The sequence below is a fragment of the Phascolarctos cinereus genome, unplaced genomic scaffold (assembly GCF_003287225.1).
Source record: "Phascolarctos cinereus isolate Bilbo 61053 unplaced genomic scaffold, phaCin_HiC Scaffold_4;HRSCAF=312, whole genome shotgun sequence".
Taxonomy (NCBI): domain Eukaryota; kingdom Metazoa; phylum Chordata; class Mammalia; order Diprotodontia; family Phascolarctidae; genus Phascolarctos; species Phascolarctos cinereus.
The window spans coordinates 622,583,848-622,597,747 of record NW_027555847.1 but is presented as its reverse complement, the minus strand read 5'-3'; the positions used below and the strand labels follow the sequence as shown (position 1 = coordinate 622,597,747).

The 13,900-nt window shown below is 35.5% G+C and overlaps 1 protein-coding gene across 4 annotated transcripts in view; it reads left to right on the top strand.

Annotated features, from left to right (window-relative positions):
- The window catches only part of ATAD2 (ATPase family AAA domain containing 2), a 79,949-nt gene extending 70,727 nt beyond the window's left edge, over positions 1–9,222 (top strand). The window contains exons 26-28 of one of the 4 annotated variants that reach the window (XM_020964960.2): positions 3,213–3,346; positions 6,187–6,315; positions 7,727–9,222. In XM_020964960.2, the coding sequence (XP_020820619.1) occupies positions 3,213–3,346; positions 6,187–6,315; positions 7,727–7,780 (317 nt within the window). In that variant the 3' untranslated portion in view covers positions 7,781–9,222. The other 3 variants (XM_020964961.2, XM_020964958.2, XM_078153723.1) reach the window with 3 other exon arrangements.
- Positions 9,223–13,900: the final 4,678 nt, after the last annotated feature.

The following is a 13,900-nucleotide window of genomic DNA, read 5'->3' as shown; positions in this document are numbered from 1 at the left end:
CATTATTCTTTTGTGTCATATTAGCCAATCTGATAGGTGCAAGGTGCTGCCTCAGAGTTGTTTTAATTTGCATTTCTATAATCAAATGATTCAGAGCATTTTTTCATATGACTATAGATAGCTTTGATTTCTTCTGAAAACTGCTTGTTTCTGTCCTTTGACCACTTATTAATTGGGGAATGACTCATAGTCTTATAAATATAATTCAGTTCTATATGTAGTTGAGAGATGACACCTTTATCAGAGAAACTTGCTGTAAAAGTTTTTTTTTTCCCCAGTTATCTGCTTTCCTTAGCTGCATTGGTGTTGTTTATGCAAAACCTTTTAAATTTGATGTAATCAGAATTATCCATTTTATATTCCATAATGTTAGTTATAAATTCTTCCCTTATCCATAGATTTGACAGATAAACTATTCCATGCTCCCCTAATTTGCTTTTGTATCACCCTAAATCATGTACCCGTTTTGATCTTATCTTGGTATATGGTGTGAAATGTTGACCTAGTTTCTGCCAAACTGCTTTCCAGTTTTCCCAGCAATTTTTGTGAAAACAATGAGTTCTTGTCCTCTAAGCCTCACTCTAAGAAATAATGCTGTCATTGTTCAATAGAAAAACTGTTGTGTGGTTGTAGTTGATCTAGAGGCCCTATCCTGCCCTTTTTTGCTTGCTATGATCAGTTTTTAATCCTAATACCATTTTATCTTATCTGATTCCACATCTTCTATCAGTCTGGGTGTTGGTGTCCCTTGGCAACTTACATTCCCTTCCTTAGATAGAATTCTGTTTAAGGAGTTGTAATCCTTGCTCAGAGAAAGTGGTTCACTAATGTGAAAATTCCTTTCCATGTGAAGCCCATTATTAGGTCCCTATCTGTTACCGCAGACATATACCTTTGCCTTAGTAATGTTGTTTGCTGGAGTTCTTCTTTGGCCAAAGCCCCCTCATGTGGTCCTCCTTCCATCATTTGTTGAAAGACTATAAAAACTCTCCTAAGGAATTGGTAGGAGTGTAAATCCACTCCCTGCTGTCTCTTAACTTCCCCCTTCCCTGCTCATATATACTTCCCTACTTTGTATTCCTGCCTATAAAAGATATTGATTCACTAGATATAAGTAGTCAGAGAATTTAATCACCCCCTTCACTTGTTCTGATTCTTTAAGTTCCCCTTAAATCTTTAGATCCTTTATTCTTTAATAATGAAAATTCTTTTTTTTAATGCCAGAGATAAATCTTTTTTTAATTTGTAAACAAGGACTTTATTTAGCCCTTTTTTATATATTCATTTACTCTCCTTTACCTCATATATTCAGTTGCCAAATCTTATTATTTCTTTCTTTCACAGTTTATTTTGTATCAAATTCCTCTTCACTCACACAGTTACCACTTTATCACACCTCAGCTAGATTATTACAACAGCCTCTAATTGGTCACCTTGCCATCTCTCTCAGAGCTCTAGTACCTCCTACAAACTGCTGCTACATTAATTTTTCTTAAGCACAGATCTAACCGTGACAGTTCCCATTCAGTTCTAGTGGCTTCCTTTTGCCCGAATAAAATATAAATTCTCTGTGTTCTAAAGCCCTACACAGCCTGGCCCCAGCTATTTTTTTCAGCCTCATTGGATGTTACTCCCCCTCCTGTGCTCTGCAGCTCAACCAGATTGGCTTTCACTCTGTTCCTTACACGAGTGGCACTCCCGTGTCCCATCTCTATGCCTTTGCATTGGCCATCCCTGAAGCCTGGAATGTATTTCCCCCTTACCTTCACTTCATAGGGTCCTTCTTTTCCTTAATGATGCAGCTCAGGTATCATGCCATCTCCATGAAGCCTTTCCTGATGCCACTAATTACTAGTGCCCTCCTTAATTATTCTGTATATGTTGGCATTTATTCCCTTTACATTTATGCTATATATATATTTCTATTTGTACTTAGTATCTTCCCAATTAAAACAAGCTCTTGGAGAGTAGGGATTGTTTATTATGTGTATATTTTTCTCACTAGCACCTAGCACAGTACTAGTCATATAGGTGCTTAATAAATATGTTCTGATTGAGTTATTGATTTTTCAAGTTAAGTAATCTGATTACCTCTGGTTTTCTTTTTAAATTTTTGTAGGCATTCATTCCTCAAATGCCAGTTAATCAGTACACATTTATTAAACATATACTATGTGCTAGGTACTATGCTGAGCTCTGGAGATACAAAAAAAAAATTCCCTGCCCTCAAGGAGTCCAAAATCTTATGGGGCAAGATGACACACAACAGAAGCAGAAAAGGTGGGAGGGGGAGATACATGTCACAGAGGCATGGTGGAGAAGTTTAAAGGAGTATAGCTAGGTGGGAAATGAAGAGATAGCTGGCCTGGGCATCTCTTTAATAGGAGCCTTAGGGGCTAAGTTTGTCTCCCTAGCCCCCCACCCATAGGAGCAGAGGGAGAGGATGACCTAGGGACGAATATCAAGGTTGATTCAGTCTCAGAGGATAAGTTTCCTGATGATGAGGTTGTGTCTCTTTTGTTGAATCTACTAAGTTCAACTTTGTATAAGATGTTATTTTGTGTTAAAGTATGAGTTCCTTTGCATTTTTGGAAAGTGTTATTCCATTGTCTCTTGCAATTTCTTTTGAATGAAGAATAATTCAGTTATTCAGATTTCCTTTCTTTTCTATTTAAAGGTCTTTCTCCAGTCTATTTCCATCTCTTTCTCTCTCCTAACCCTTCTTCTATACTGCTGCCAGAATAATCTTCTCTGTAGATCTGATAATGTGTTCAAAAATCTTAACTGATTCCATTACAAACTCTTCAGCTGGACACTGCCTTACTTTTCCATCTTTAACTCAAATTATTCCCCTCCACATACTTCAGCCAAACTAGACTATTCTTTGTTCCCTACTAGCCCTATACTTTACGCTTTTTCTTTTATTTTTTGTTTACAATGTTCTCTTTTCCCATGCCTGTCTCTATTATACATTCCTTCCTAGTATGCTTAGCATGTACTCACAACTACTGTATGTTATCCATATTTTACTTCCCTACTAGACTGTACCATAAGGATAGAAACAGTGTTTTATTTGAACTTGGTATCTCTCCTGTCACTTAGTACAGTATTCTGCATAGTTGCTTAATAAATGTATATATTAATTTGAACTTAGATGTTTAATTTCTCCATATCTCTGCATTAAATGGCAATTATCTGATTGATCTTTTTAGAAACCTGTGTTCTTAGGATGACTCGAGCCAGACGTTCCCAGGTGGAGCAACAGCAGCTCATCAGTGTTGAGAAGGCTTTGGCAATTCTTTCTGAACCCACACCCCCACTTATTGTGGACCATGAACAGCTAAAAGTATGTAAATAAACATTTTTCATGTTGATGCACAAATAATTTTTTAAATGTTAGCACCTTTCTTTGCTTTATTTTAGATTCCATTTCATAAATATGTGATATAAATTTCATTCTCTTTAACATCCTGTGGAATCTTCATTTATCCCTTCTCCAGCTTCTTTAGTCTTTATCTTCCTGTTGGTCTTTTCTGCTATTCTTTCAGATTTACATGGGGTTTGTCTCTCCTTTTTTTCCTGTCCTATCAAGCTCTTTTTCTGTTTCTTCAGTTTACACTAAACTTAGCAAATATGTGTTCTGTATCCACTGCCTTCATTTCCTTGCTACTTGTACCACTAACCCCTTAGTTTGGCTTTTATCCTTTCTACTACAATGAAACTTTATTGAAGACCTTCAAAAGCCAGTAGTTTTCCTTAGCCCTTACTGGCTTTGGCTTCAATTTAACATTTGACACATTGTTGACAAGATAGATGACCCCCAATCTATATCACTGACTTCTCACCTAAATTCCAATAGTGTAACTCTAACTTCTTCAAATTATTCCCATTTTACTATCCTACCATGGTAGTGCAGTGGTAGAGTGCTGGGCCTGGAATCAGGAAGACTCATCTTCCTGGGTTCAGATCTGGCCTCAGATGTTGGGCAAGTCATTTAACCCTGTCTGCCTCAGTTTCCTTATCTGTAAAATGAGCTGGAGAAGGAAATGATAAACCAGTCCAGTGTCTTTTCCAAGAAAACCCCAAATGGGGTCACAGAGAGTCAGACATGACTGAACAGCAGTATCTAACTTGGCATATTTAAAACTGAATAAAAATTAAGTTTGATGCAATAGAAAGAATGCTCGATTAAAAGGACTTGGGTTTGAATCCTACCTCTGCTACTTATTACTCTTATAATAAGTTAGTCACTTAACCTCTCAGGGCCTGTTTGTTCACCTGTGAAATGATGGTATAGTAGACTAAGTGACCTAAGATAACTTCCAGCTCTAAATCATTGATCCTGTATCCTAAAGCCAACTTTCCCTCTTAACTGCTCTATTTGAATGATACTCTTCTCTTACCAAAGGCTCAAAATTTGGGAGACATTTTGACTCTTTCATTTTTGAGCATGAGATCTAACCGGATACTTTGCATCTCACCACCTTTTTAATAATCTCATACCTACATTAATACAGTAGCCTTCCAAATGTTCTAACTACAATCTTCTTTCCCCTCTACCTGTACTTCTGTATTGCTGTCAATATTACTTTTCTAAAACACCACTTCTTTTATATCATTCCTTTCCATGGGATAACTACAACCTTCTCTACAGTTGCTCCCTTAAAAAACACCTCCAATGTGGCTGGATTTTATCTGATCACCATTGCTACACAGCACATTCCTTGCGTTGCCAGGATTGTTTTTGCTTTTTCCCCTCCTGAAATACCCTTTACAGTGTTTTCTGCCTTTCTGATGCCTACTTATTTTTAAAGTCCCACCTCTTCATTAGGCCGTGGGTCACAGAGTTGTGGATGGGAGTCGGAGAATTTGGGCTTCCTTCCCAGTTCCAACTTTACGCCCTCTGTAACTTGGACAAGTCAGTTGATCTTGTCTAACCATTTAATGCTTTGCTGGAGATTATACTAGATGATCTGGAGGGTCTCTAAACAACAACAATAATAGCTAACATAGTAGCACCTTAAGATTTGTCAAATGCTTTACATATGTTATCTCATTTAATCCTCACAAAATCTTTATGGGCTAAGTACTACAAATAACATCTCTATTTTATTTATGAAGAAACTAAGGCATAGAAGTAAGGTAGTATTTATGAAGTGCTTGTTAGCACAGTGCCAGGCATATATAGTTAAGTAGGTATTTAATAATTACTTATTCCTTTCCTCTTCCCCTAAGTAACTCAATACTATAAATACTATACCGTTAACTAAGTTGACCCAAATCTCTGCTAACACGAGGAGCAAGGTAATCAGAAATCATAATGGAACAACTTGGCCTATAATGGTTTAGCAGAAAAATGAAAGAATTAGAAGAAATATAGATAGTACTTAGGACAGAGTTCATGTTTTCCATGACTAAACAAGTATAAAGTATATCAGATTGCTTGCCTTCTCAATGAGGGGGGGAATAGGAGGAGGGAAGAGGGGGGGAGAATTTGTAACTCAGTTTTAAAAAAAGAATGTTACTAATTGTCTTTACATGTAACCGGGGAAAAATAAAATACCAAATTTTAAAAAATAAATAGGTAGAAGAAAATTTGACAGTATAGGGGGAAAAATATCATTGGATCATATGAGTTCTGTACAAGCCAGTGACTGATGTTAAAGATGGAATGTGCAGAAATAATTCAAGGATTATAAGTCTTCCAGAAAAACGGTGAAAGAGGCTCAGAAGTATAGTTACAATAAAAACTTTTTTTTTTTAAAGGCAGTTGGGGTTAAGTGACTTGCCCAGGGTCTAGTAAGTGTCAAGTGTTTGGTCTGAGGCCGGATTTGAACTCAGGTCCTCCTGACTTCAGGGCCAGTGCTCTATCCACTGCGCTACCTAGCTGCCCCTAAGACTATTTCTAATTTATAAGAAATTATAAGGATTAGCATATAATATTCCAAAGGTCAAAGGATATCAATTTGTACCACAAGTTATTTTCACACAAATATCTGTGAATTTTGCATTTAAGAAGAAGTAAACCATATATGTACATTAGAACGTAAGCTTCTTGATGTCATGGGCTGTTTGGGGTTTGTGTTTTTGTATTCCTAGCACTGTGTCATTTTAATAAACATTCAGTTTTTTAATTGAATGAAAATTCCTTTTATACACACACAGATATTTAATATATCTTTTTAGAATCTTTTGAAGATTACCATTAAGAAAAGCCAAGAGTACAATATATTTCAGTTGGAAAAATTATATGCAATAATTAGCCAATGTATTTATCAACATCGAAAAGACTATGACAAGACACAACTAATTCAGGTGAGTTATACACATTTTATAATTAATATTTTGAATGTCATTACTTCAAAGTTCATCCAACCACAACCCCAACAATATATCTTACAATCAAATTAGCAAAAATTAGGAATGAGAATTTTTTTTTAAATTATAAACTCCAAACTAATCATCTAGACAGAACAAGTATAATTTTTGTGCTTTGCCTTTTTTTGGATTTCAGAAATACTTTTGGATAATTCTAGAATGCTGGGAATTTTAAAAATCAACTAAAACCTCAGTTTAGAATTGGCAGTTATTTGACCTGAGCTTGGCTAAAGTTTTTCTTGACACTTCAAAGAGTTTACAAAACAAATAGGAGATGATATTTTTTACCTTATTTTAAGGAACTTAGCATGATTGTTGACATGTGAATAAAACTGCCAAGTAAGCATTACCATCATTACAGCAGGTCTTGAGAGTAACTCTACTTGGAAGTACTTTAATAGTTTGAAGTATTGCAGATAATTGAAAGATACAGATTGTTCTATAACGTAGACTAGGTTTCTCCTGGTTTTATTCTAAGTTTATTTAGAGGTTTTACTATAACTTCTTTTATTTTTAACTTGAACTTGTTGAGTAATGCTTAAAACATGCCTATTTTTTATATTCATTTTGATAACTTAATTGAATAATTATCATACTTGGAGAATGGGGTGTTCAGTTTTGCTAAAAGTGATTTCTCCTGTTAAACTCCGTTTCTCTGTAAAATGGGGATAGTAGTAGCACCCACCTTATAGAGTTGTTATGAGAATCAAATGAGACAGCATATGTAATAAAGGCTGAAAATTTTTATCCATTTAAATGTGAACAGGATGACTATCTTGAATTACAGTCTCAGATGTAGAAGGAACTTCAGACACATTTTTGGTCCGGTCTCAGAATCACCAGGATTCCCTTCTACAACAACAAAATAGTCCTCACTCTTGCTTTTGAAAAACACCACCTACTTCCTTACACATAGAACTCTTTCAAGGTTACATCCCTCAGTTTCGTATTCTTAGAAATATCAAATACAGGTCTTCAGCAAACCATCCATCACAAAATCAAATATTTTTAATGAAACCTTTTTTAATCTGAGGAGGCAGTGATCACTTTGAAAGGTTTCAGGGTGGGCTCTTCTGTGTTACAATGGATATGGTCATCGTGATACTCTAAATTAAACCATTGGTATAATTTGTTTTTGCTTTTTTTCCTGACAATAATTGGCTTGAAAAATTTGGGCACTAGTGAATGTAAAGTATTATTTATTTTAAATAGACAAATTTTGGCATGATCTTTAAAACTTTTTGGCTCTGGTATCAAATGATCAATCTTGGACTCAATTTAAGGGTGTTTAGGTAATAAAATAATAGCATTAAAACTTAACTGTTTTTTCTTTCCCTTAACCCTCTAGAAAATGGAACAAGAAATAAAAAACTTTAGTTGTTCCAAATCATGGAAGTTGTGAAATTCAGCTTTCTTCAATTTGACGTCTTGTTCACTTTTGTTCTCTCTGCATAGCTAGTGCAAAATTGAATTTCCACATATTTAATATACATTGTTATTAAAATAACTGCTAAATAAACTATTTAAACTGTTTTTAATTTTGTATGTGTGAGGTGGATGTTTAAAAGTTGATTTTGATAAATATTAAGCAGTCTTGAGTCACAACAAGACTGTTTAATATTTAATGCTGCAATGTTTAAACTCAAAGTATTCTGCTGGTCTGTTAAAGTTTTGTTATGTATATTTCTTTATCAGAGATCATTAATTGTTCATTAGATTTATGACCCTTTTATCATAAGGGTATTTGAAGGTGGAAATCCATTAATAACAAATCTGTTATCAGCATTTAAAATTTCCCCAGACTTACATTTGGCACTATGTTAATTTTGTCCTTTCTTTTCTTTTCCTTAATGGTGTAAATTAAAAAGAAATGTAATGCTGCATTGTGGCCTATCATTGATCTCTGTTCCTTCACTTTTTAGTATTTTTTTTTATCTATCATCTTCTGCATTCTGTGACTTTCCTTGCCTCATTACTCAAGAACTCTAATGTTCAAGCTTAGGATTTATGGTAAAGGTCTGAAAGAGGCAAAAAGCTTTACAACAATTTTAAACTTGAACACTAAATTTAAGATATTTGTAAAATAGCATTTTCATAATCCTAATTTAGGTTTTATAAATATCCATGTTTACATTTTCTTATGTATTTACCTTTGTCATGTTTTGTGTTTAACTACATTTTTTATGTTTTTAAAAAAACATGAGATTTAGGTTTAAGCTTGTGGCCTACAAAATCTGTGTTTCAATATCATCATATAAAGATACTTTGTTGTATACAGTTGTATAAATGTTATACATCTTGATATTTTGTATTAATTATACCAAAAAAATTTCCTGGGTATCTTTAAATGGTTACAATATTTACTATAGTGCATATTCACTTTTTGAAAATGTTAATCCCCAAAGATGCTTCTGTAAGAAGCTTTAAAATTTTTCAGATTAGTGTGGGTATTTTTGGTGGGGGTAAGGAAAGTAAGTTTAGTAAAACTATTCTATATAAGGAGAGAGTCATTTGGACTTTTAGTCACTCTTTATGTAATGGTCAATGTTATACTGCCTTTCTTTCAGATATATTGAACTACCTGGTGACTCTTAAAGCCTTCTAGAAACCAATTTATCACCTTTAAATTAGTTGTTACTGCCTTAATTTATATAATCAGCTTTAAGCAGTACTATATACCTGAAAAGGTTTTCCCAAAAAAAAAAAGTATGCACCTGGATATAAATATTTTGCTTTTACTGTGAAATTTTATATATAAATTATTACTTTTCCAGGTACATATTTTGTAACTTTGCCAGTTCATTTTTATGTATAGTTTGCATAATAAATTTTGCAAGTTGAAAATCAGTGTGAATTTTCCTTTTATGTCTTTAGTATTTTAAGCATAACATTAAAGATAATGATTGGGGGCATTGAGACAATTACAAAAAGATGAATAAAGTGAGAGGTTACAAGGGAGGCTATCTTCTCACTATCCCTTTTAAAATTAATCATTGAGATGTCAAAAAGAAACCAAACTACTAAAAGTCCTCAAATGGGGGAAAACTTTTGTAAAAATGGGAAAATAAAGTCCACAGCAAAAAAAAAATGATTATGGATTGAAACAAAAAAGATAGAAAAGTATTCTGAAACAATATAAACAGTAGCACCAGAAATAGAATTTGCAATTAAGTGAAATGAGGAAAACTATCACTTCCAATTAGAATATTAAGCACCTATGTGTGAGTTATGGTGCTGGACATTGGGGACAGAAATCAAAATGAAATAGTCCTTGCCCTCAGGTAGTTTACATTCTGCTGAGGGTGGTGGAGGAAGCACATGTAAACATTGAAGTAAATGCAAAGTATATACAGGGTAATTGTAGAAGGAGACAGGCCAACAATTCTAGAGATCAGGAAAGGTCTTATGTAAGTAACTCTAAAGGAGGACTAAGGATTCTGAGAGGGCCCAGGAGAAACCAGTGCATCCCAGGCATAGAAAACCACCTTTACATAGGGAATAATTGGAATGTTGTGATGAGATGGGTAGGGGGCCAGTTTGACTAGAAAGAGAGTGCACATAGGTGAGATTTTTAAAAGTAGGTACAAAGTAGATTTCATGGGTTTTAAATGTCAGCATAAGTTGAATTTCATATTTTATCCCAGAAATCATGTTACCCTACCAACTAGGTCCACTACAAAATTATGTCTAATTTCAAGTATCTAAACATCTACACAGCAGTCTTTTTTTTCCCCTGATTAATTTTCTATCCGAGTTTTTATCATGTTATACAAATTGTTTTGGTTCTGTTTCACTTGGCATCAGAGAGGATACCCATGAATAGTGTATTGGACCTGGAGTCAGGAAGATCTGAGTTCAAATGTGGCCTCAGGCACTTAACTGTGGGAGCTGGGGCAAGTCACTTGAACCTCTGTTTAAGTTCCCTAATCTGTAAAAGAGGTAATATTGGTCCCAGGGTTGTTATGAGGATACAATGAGATATTTGTGAGGTGCTTTACACCTTACAATGCAGTTTTATAAATGCTAAATATTGTCTTCCAAGGCTTCTCTGAAGGTATGTCTTGTAGCACAATATTCCATTATTCCATTCTTATTCCATAGTTTAGCATTTCTCCAATTGATGGGCATTCAGTCATTATTTACAGGTTTTTGCTATAGCAAAAAGCTGCTAAAACATGAGTCCTTTTCTTGAATATCTGGGGTGTAAGCCTACTAGTGTTAGTGATTTTTTTGGATATGGTTCCAGATTGCTTTCCAGCAGATTTGGACCAATTCACAGCTACACCAAAAGTACCTTGGTGTCCCTGTTTTCCCAGTCCCTCCAATTATTTTCCCGTTTTTCATCTTTGCCAATCTGATTTAATTTCTTATAATACTCCCCTATAGCACCTGTTCCAAACTTCTAGAATCATAGATTTTGTGCTAGAAGGGACCATAGCCTTGAAGTAAAACTCCTACATTTTACAAATAAACTGAGAGAGGCTGAGTAATTTACCCAGGATAACACAGCTAGTAAGTGACTAAAGTGGAATCCACTCCTGGTTTTGTCAGTTTACCAGGACACCCAGTATCAGATTTGATGACAAGAAGAGATGTAGAAAAACCCAGCTCCCTGACACCCTTACAAAGAGTAAAAGAGAAAACTTACTGAAGTAGAGATTTAAGCACCTCTGTCTTTAAAAAAAAAAAAAAGACCCAAACTAGAAGTGGGTAAGAAAGTAACCCCTCTTAATTACACTGAAGAAATAAGGCCAATCCCTGATAGGAAAACTTGAAGCCTATAAGCCTCAAAGAGGGACTACATCAGGGTAACTGAGTAAATAGAAAAAACCACAGACACAGTGAAGTACCACTAGTTAAGAGAAACCCATGTGATAAACCTTGACAGAGTAACTCCTCAACAAATACTAGTAGAACAACAGAGAAAAAAGGTCTTGGTCACAGATTGATAAGAATGAATTGAAAGAAATTTTTAAAATGGAACTGAAATAAAAGCTATTTAGGACAAAATTGGAAAGAAAAATAATACAGAAGGTGAAAAGCTAAGTAATGAACTCCCTAAAAAGCAGACTAGAGCAATGAGGACTCAATTCTATATGACTATAAGAAATATTTAAACAATTGACAACAAAAAGCAGTACGTGACATCATATAAAAAAAATGTGACTTGGGCAAGCAGATTCAGAAGAAATTATTTTAAATATCACAACTAAAGAAGGGGGAAAACTGGATACCATATTTGAAATCATAAAACTGCCCAGACCTTTTAGAACTACAGGGCAAAGTGAGGAGAGAATGAATCCATAGATCACCTCTCAAAAGACACTCTAAACTGAAAACACCAAGTAATATAACCACAATCCAGAGCTTCCAAGTTAAAGAGAAAATACATGCAAATAGATGCAAGCATCTAGAAAGAGTTTTAAGTACCAAGGAACCACAGTCAGTATCACACAAGATTATGCTCCAATTATTATAAAGTATGGGGGGAAGGGATATTGAGATATATTTCAAAACAAAAAAATTGAGTTGAGGCATTTCCTGAAAAGAAGAGAAGCTTGGATTTGGATATTCTGAGCAGAAGTAATCTATTTGTCCAAAGAGGTGCCTTTCTGTCTACAGCTACCTTGTATGTGTCTTGTAAACACCTATACGTGTGTGTGTGTTGTCTCACCAGTTAGAATGTGAGTTCCTTGTGGACAGGAGCTGTTTTTGCTTTTTCTTTGTAGTCCTACTGCTTAGCAAAGTGGCTTGTGCTTATTATAGCAAGTGCTTGACAAATGTTTACTGATTGATTGGTCAAAGAATCATATAGTTGAGGCAAAGAAGCTAAAGGTTGGAGAAAGAAGCAAACAGTAGTATTACTTGCTCAAAGATAAAAAGAAAGTTATTTGTTGAACTGATTACAACAATAAAGAGGTCAGTTGTCTTCTTGGGGCATATGTCCAAGACATAACAGAGAACCTCACTCCCACTTCTCATGATTCACTTGTGCACAAATGATACTGCCAGATGGAACATAGAAGGCATTGCCAATAATTATGAAATCTTGGGTAAGAAAATAAAAGACCGTGGGGTGCTGGTTGTGTTTTCCTCATTATTGCCCATTGAAAGCAAGGGATGCACAAAAGAAAATGTAATGTGGGAAGTAAATAGCTGGCTTAGGAGTATATGAGAATGAGATTTAGATTTTGACCTATGGTTTAATATATGTGCATAATATACCTTTGGACAGGAAGACTTGGGGGAGGGGGTCAACTTTGGTACCAGGCTCACTTTAGCCTCCCTTTAAAAAAAAAAATGGAGAAGACTCCTCCAAAAAACTTCCTGCCAAGAAACAGGAGGAAGAGACTACCATGCCCTTCCCTCCACCTAGCCTTATCTCTCAGCACATTGACTGCCTCAGTGTTCCACTGTCTTCTTCCACAACTTTTCTTTTTCTTCCAAAGAAAGGGCAGGGCATGCCTATGAATCAAGATTGGTTCCTTCTCCAATTCTTTCTTCCCCAAAGGCAAGCTATATTTAGAATAGATGACAGATTCCTAGTGAGAGATGGAGCACACCAAAGAAAAGCTAGGAAGAATGGATTTGCTAGGGGCAGCTATATGGTGCAGTGCATAGAGCACCAGCCCTGGAATCAGGAGAACCTGGGTTCAAATCCAGTCTCAGACACATGATACTCACTAGATGTGTGACCCTGGGCAAGTCACTTAATCCTGATGCCTTGCCAAAAAAAAAATGTATTTGCTGTATGTCTTGGAAATTTATCAAAATGTCTTTAAAAAGGATAGAGGTGGGAAAGATTACTTCTCTATGTTCCTCAAGCTAGATACATAGAATGTAACTACAGTGAAGGAAAAAGAATAGCAATTGCATCCAGAAATTCACAGGAAACAGGATACATGAAACAAACCAATAGTAAAACCCATGGCCTCTAATATCTGTACACATATGCCCAAACTTTAGACAAAAAGCAACAAGAATTAGTTACTAGAGTTTAGAGGCAAATTTGACCTTACCACTAGTTCTGGATAGGAATCCTTAATTTTAAAAAAGGGGGGGGAGGGGTCAATTAAGGGGGGAAAGGATGGTAGTATTAAGGTATCTTGATATTAGCAAAGCCAAAAACCAGAGGGGAGAAGCATGACAAGAATATCTGAGTGAAAGCTAATGGAAGGAGAAAAAGAAGTGATTTTTCTTACTGGAGTATGCTAGAGACTACCTAGAAAGAAAGGGGAAAATGAGATAAGGGGTATAGGAAACATCAGAAGGCTGACAGAAGGCATGATACAGCATCAATGGGAAACTTTAGTTGTCCAGACATCCGGAGTTCCCTCCGTGCCAAAAGCAGAGCGGCTCCTTAACTTACCTCAAGGTACTGTCTATCAAACAATGAGAGGAGCCAATAAGAGGAGATTCTACTCTGGATATATCTTACTAACAAGGAAGGCATGGCTGCTGCCAGAGAGCCTTGGGGGGGAAGTGACCACTGCCTTCTAGGGTCTGTGACAGAGAGAAGGAA